The sequence below is a fragment of the Impatiens glandulifera genome, chromosome 1 (genome assembly GCF_907164915.1).
Source record: "Impatiens glandulifera chromosome 1, dImpGla2.1, whole genome shotgun sequence".
Classification (NCBI taxonomy): domain Eukaryota; kingdom Viridiplantae; phylum Streptophyta; class Magnoliopsida; order Ericales; family Balsaminaceae; genus Impatiens; species Impatiens glandulifera.
Window position 1 is genome coordinate 153,781,069 of NC_061862.1, and position 6,047 is coordinate 153,787,115.

Consider the following 6,047-nt stretch of genomic DNA (forward strand, 5'->3'; position numbering starts at 1 on the left):
TGATAAAATATTAAAATATTTTGTGTGGAAAATATATATATTGAAATTAAATTTTGAATAAAAAAAATAAAATTATATATTATAAAATAAAATTGATTTGAATTTTATTAGAATTATACTTACAATTTTTAATCATAATTCCTCTCCTCTGGAAAATAAAATTAGGGTTATGGATAATGGGTTAGTAGAAGTGTTGGGCTTGTCAAAAAATAAAATTATTTATACTAGTTGGGCTTCATTTGAGGATCGAACCAAAACATTTAAACCCTTATTTTATTTATGAAATAGATATATTTTTCTTAAAATATTATTTTAATTTCATTTAATTATACTGTAATTATAATAATTAATCACAAACCAGATTAACTATTATACATTAATTTGGTGAATCAGTACTTTGTTTTCTCAATATTTAAAAGAGGAGTGATAAAGAGATGGAATTTGGTGAGAGAATTACCTTCATTGGTTAGAAAATGTAAAAGTGAGAGAAAAGAGAGAAAAAAGAGAAATTATTTGATTTTTTCAGCGAAAAAGATTATTCCAAGTCATTCCCTCACCTAATCATTTCTCTATTTAAAAATTATAAATAGTGAGAGTTAAATGAGTGTCTCTAATTAAAATCAATATAATATTAAATTAATACGTGTTCATTATTTTACTTGAATTATATATATATATATATATATATATATATATATATATATATATATATAATATATATATATATTATTAACACAAACAAATTATTGCCACTAACTAAAATTATACTCCTTTTTTTAACTTAGTGATAATAGAATATCAGAAATGAGACATAAAACTCTTAAGATAAACATCTTTTTTATTAGATGATACTAATTAGTAAATGTTTCCTTTAATCACATGTTATATAAGTTATAGTAGTAATTTTCAAATTATATAATAAATCTAAATTTCTTAACATAGAAATCAATATAATCTCTGTAATTAAGTTTCTCAATTCTTATTAAATGTACCCAAAATAGGAATATTTATTGTTTTCCATAGAATTGCATAAATATTCTATTATTAATGTAGCAATCATTTAAACATGTGACTCATTGTATTAGAAAAATTAAATAAATTAATAATTAATAATTATAAATAGAAGTATATAAATATCATATATAGATAGTATGACCTCACAACTATGTCACCTACTCAATTTATGAATAATATTTTTGTCTCTTCAAAATAATTCTTACAACTTAAATTACCTCAATTTAATGAGTTAATTATAAATATAATTATTATATATATTAAAATAAATATATTAGGGATATATATGAATATTAGTTTATGGAGTTATTTAATATATATAATAAAAAAAATATGATTGGATTATTTATAAATAGTCTTACATAAGAAATGAATATCAAAAATATTATCTTAACAAATTTTTTAGACAATATATAGAACAAATTTATTAAATAATTTATTTCTTTCACCTATTAGCAATGAAAAAAACATGTTTCCATTAAACAAATGACTAAGCAGATTTCCCGAACCTAACTTGATGGTTCCGGATTCCCGAACCTGATGGTTTCGAAAAAGAATGTACCTTGATATTGGCATTCCAATCAATTGTCACAAAATTATAAATTAATAAATTTTAATACAAATTAGTTAAAAGAACAAATTTATAAACTATATTTTTAAAAGGAAAAAAATATACACTAAATAAATGATTATTAATGGAGTGAAGAATTAGACATATATTAAATAAATAGATTTATTAACATAAATAATAGTGATTAAGATATTTATGTTAATAAATCTCATTTCATTTAATTTAGTAAATGATTAATTTAATTTTATTATTTAAAAAAAATATATATATTTAATTTCAATTGATATATAAATTATTGATTTGTTTGAAAAGAATTTGACTAATTAAACTAGTCAAAATGTTATCAAAGATTTGGTTTTTAGAGTAGCGGCTTAAGATCTTGCCTGGCGGAAGCCGCCGGTGGTAACCGCTCTGTAATGGCCGTTCGTCTTCTTCTCTCTCATCATCATCATCATCATCACAAAACCTCTCAAAACCCTAACCGCTCTCATTTTCGATCTGTGAAAAACTCATGATCCTTCACTAATTCATATATCCTTCCAAATATTCTTTAATTTTACATACAGGAAGGGTAATTTATAATAATGTCTGGTGTTGGAGGTTTTACTGTCTCGAGAACTCGCGGCGCCGACCGATTTTACAATCCACAGGTCCGGCGACAGCAACGGCTGTTGCTTCAGCAGCAACAGAAACTTAATACGCAGGTGAGGGAACAGACGGTTATGGCGGTAGTGACGGTGGATACGGAGAATCGGACTGATTCTGATGATACAGCGGCAGCGGTAGCATTATCTAAACTGTCTACGCTGCCGCCGCCGCCTCCTCCCTGTTCATCTCCTCCTCCTCCTCCGCCGCCTCCTCCAGTACCTGCGATTACCGTGACTAATTTAGATCGTCTCGTGGAATCAGTCACTCCGTTAATTCCTGTTCAACATTGTCCTGAGGTATCAAAAGATTTTGATTTATGGTTTATGATATTTGTAAGCACTTTAAGCTAGCTAGATAGATAGATAGATAGATAGAGATCACAATTAGAATAGAAGATATAGAATTCTTTTGTTTCAGCTGTAATTTGCTTATCCAAACTGTTCAGAGATTCAGCTCCTTACTCATAAGCTTACAATCCGTGATAGAATACAGATGTTTATTTATTGACATTTTGAATTGCAGGCGAATGTTCGAGGTAGGAGGACTGGAGAAGCTGAGTTACGTCCTTTTTATTCACTTGGCGATCTATGGAATTCGTTTAGTGAGTGGAGTGCTTATGGAGCAGGAGTGCCACTATTGTTGAATGGGGTTGAGTCTGTCACACAATATTATGTCCCATTCTTATCAGGCATACAATTGTACGAGGACAAAGAGAAGTCGAATTCTAGGTGTAGGTATGTGAATTATACCGTCCAAGGTTATCACTTTATGTTGTTTATCCTGCAGTATTCTTAGTTGTTTACGTTCAGGAAATTCCTTGATGTATAATATGGTTGTATTGCTGAATACCATTTTCAAATATGCCTATTCTGTGGTTGCATGTAGTTTATTCTCGTGGTATACGGTATACCGAACCAGTTCTTTTCTCCAGGCCGGGAAACTCAACTGCTAGCTGATTGGGGTTAACCTAGCTTTGGTGACTATCGATATTTTTTCTGTTCGCCATCGCGTGTATTTTGTTACAGATTAATCAGAAATTACTTGTCTTTCTTTATTAGCCTAATGAATGGGGGTACTTCCTCTGGAATTGCATTTTGCAGCCAAGTTCTCTCAGAAGAAGTATGATTTCTAGCTTAAAGTTGCCAGCATGTCATGATGTATCCTTGATACTCCATGAAACGGGCACACCTAATTCTTCTGTTACCTGAAGTTTTGGTTGAGTTTTACTTACAAGCCTAGACCATCTTTCTTTACAACTGCAACTGTGCTACTATTACTTTTGAAGTCTATGTGACCTTCCTATAACATGCACTGATAAATGGAAGAAGGTGAAATTTGGACATTTGAGTTTTTTTTTTGTTTATTATAGAATTCAGTAGCTATTAGCCTATTTCTCTATGCAAATTGATTTAGGAGTCTTCTTGTACTATTAGCCTAACAAAGCTCCTTCTTATGGCACCCTAAATTATCTACCCTCCAACACAAAGCTTTGAGATGATAAGTTAGATGACTCTGGAAGACTAAGAGCACACTTACAACGGAGCTTTATTTTTTTCTTTAAACTTATTTCCTTGTCACTTTGGCAACTCTTGATAGTTGATATAAAATTGTCCACATTCTTAGAGGACCGTATACTTGGATCAACTTGATCCTTCTTTGTTGTGATACTTATGCCTACTAGAAGTGCTTACTACAATGCATTCTCATGAAGATTCTTTTAACCTTAAATCACTGTCTACTGAACTTATAATGCTTGTTGCTAAGTTTGTTTGCTGTTTTCATTTTTGAAAGTAATAGTACAGAATCCCATATGAAATGGTTGAGGGACCACAATTTAAGGTTGATCTATAATGATCTGATTTCTTCATATATTAGCAAATCAGAAAATTTAAGTCTTTATAGGATAATCAAAACTAATCTGTATGTATGCTTTGACCACGGAGTTGAACACCTGAGGTATATCAATAATTGATACATTTTAGCGAAAATTCTTAGTTTTTATTTTCTTTCTATTTTTCATTTTGCTTGGATTTAGGGCACAAACCATTCATCTGTTTGAAGCACGCCGTCTATCTCCACTAGAGTTATCAGTTGGATACTAGTGCTATAATGTGTTGAGAAATTTATAGTTACATCTACAATTCCTTAGTTATGTTGAGTAGTTATCTTCGCTTTTCTTTTTCCCACACAATTATTTTTCTAGGTGTCCATTTCTTTTCTATTTGTTTCATCTTTTTTTAGCTTGGAAATTCATAATATTCATGTGTTTTTCAAGCCTTTACTCATCTAGAGATTTATAAGTTGTACAGATAGTGGACATACAGCTTATGGGTTTATACTGTTCTGATTTCAATTTCAGTTTCAAGAGTGATGTTGAGTCTTCAAGAGACACTAGTAGAGCTGGTAACAGTGACCGTGAAGCCGATAGGCAAAATGCGATGAACATGAATTGCGAGCCGATGAACAGTCTCTCATTAAGGGAAACTGACATCTGTAGTTCACCAGGGACGCTTTTATATGAATATTTGGAACGAGAACAACCATATAATCGCAGACCTCTAGCTGATAAGGCAAGTTCAGCAATTTCCACTTTGAGAGATTTCTATGTTTTTTCTATAATGCTGTATTGAAACAAACAGATTTCGAGTCTTGCATCCCAATTTCCGGAGCTTACCAAGTGTAGAAGCTGCGATCTATCACCAGCAAGTTGGATATCCGTGGCTTGGTACGTGTTTATTTGTTATTCCAGCCGAGTTCTCTGATTTTAATTAGGCAATATAACTCGAAAATGCAGGTATCCAATATATAGAATTCCGGTTGGTTCAACACTCAAGGATCTAGACGCGTCATTTTTAACATTTCACTCTCTATCGACACATTCTAGGAGCTATGTTCCTGCAAGGTATCATATTGGAGTTGAAAAAACGATATCTAGGGTTTCGTTGCCAGTGTTTGGACTAGCCTCGTACAAGTACAAGGATTCGGCTGTGATCAGCAGTCCTGAATGTGAGAAAGAGAAGTGTTTGCTGGAAGCTGCGGATAAGTGGCTCAACAGTCTTGAGGTTGTTCTTCCTGATTACCAATTCTTTCGATCGCATTATTATTCTCAGTGGAGATGAGAGGATCGAGTTGGATCGTTGAATATGATTAGGAATCGGGTGTTGTTTAATTAATTTGATTTGAAGGGAGGGAGCTCCATGAAGATGATGTTGATGTATTTTGTTTGGCAGCACCATCTTCCTTTCCATAGCTTAATTGAAGCAAGTATGAGCCAAGATGGATTATTTTTGTAAAATTATAACCATCTGGTTCAAACAAAATTTTGGCTCCATTTTCAGTATCCAATTAAACATTATAGATGATTATGATGATAATTATGATGCACTGTTTTGTTGTTAGTGATAATCTAATGATTTTTTTTACTTGTTTTTGTATTTTAAAGGGTTTCTGCTCTTGCATTTGTTATTGGTTGGGTTATTTTATTTGTAAGATAGAGTAAAACTCTTTGGCTACAACCTCACTGGTAGTAATTTAGTCAATAAAGTGATAGTTATTTTTTTCTTCTAAAAATATTACTGTACGAGAAAACTCAAATTCATTACTTTTATGAGTCTTTATAAGTTCATACAGAAATAGTCTAGCTTTACAACTGATTTATGAGTCATATGAGATAATCTTCTTAGTCATTTGAATTATCTCATTTAAGCAAAATAAAATTTTATTTTATCATAAATTTTTCTGTATTTAAATATTTTATTTTGAAGAATGTGGGAGGGAATTGGGGTGTTCTATCTCACTACTAGAGCGGTCAGAT

At 31.2% G+C, this 6,047-nt stretch overlaps 1 protein-coding gene across 1 annotated transcript; it reads left to right on the forward strand.

Moving 5' to 3' along the window:
• The first annotated feature begins 1,936 nt into the window (after window positions 1-1,936).
• On the forward strand, window positions 1,937-5,631 carry LOC124916255. Its single transcript, XM_047456987.1, has 5 exons — window positions 1,937-2,529; window positions 2,756-2,967; window positions 4,593-4,803; window positions 4,873-4,958; window positions 5,028-5,631. The coding sequence occupies exons 1-5, from the start codon at window positions 2,170-2,172 to the stop codon at window positions 5,350-5,352; spliced, it is 1,194 nt and encodes a 397-aa protein (XP_047312943.1). The 5' UTR covers window positions 1,937-2,169; the 3' UTR covers window positions 5,353-5,631.
• Window positions 5,632-6,047: the final 416 nt, after the last annotated feature.

Coding starts and splice junctions, on each gene's coding strand:
- LOC124916255 (XM_047456987.1), top strand. CDS start 2,170: ATGTCTGGTGTTGGAGGTTTTACTGTCTCGAGAACTCGCGGCGCCGAC. Junction 2,968..4,592: donor AAGTCGAATTCTAGGTGTAG/GTATGTGAATTA, acceptor TTTCAATTTCAG/TTTCAAGAGTGATGTTGAGT. Junction 4,804..4,872: donor GCAGACCTCTAGCTGATAAG/GCAAGTTCAGCA, acceptor TGAAACAAACAG/ATTTCGAGTCTTGCATCCCA.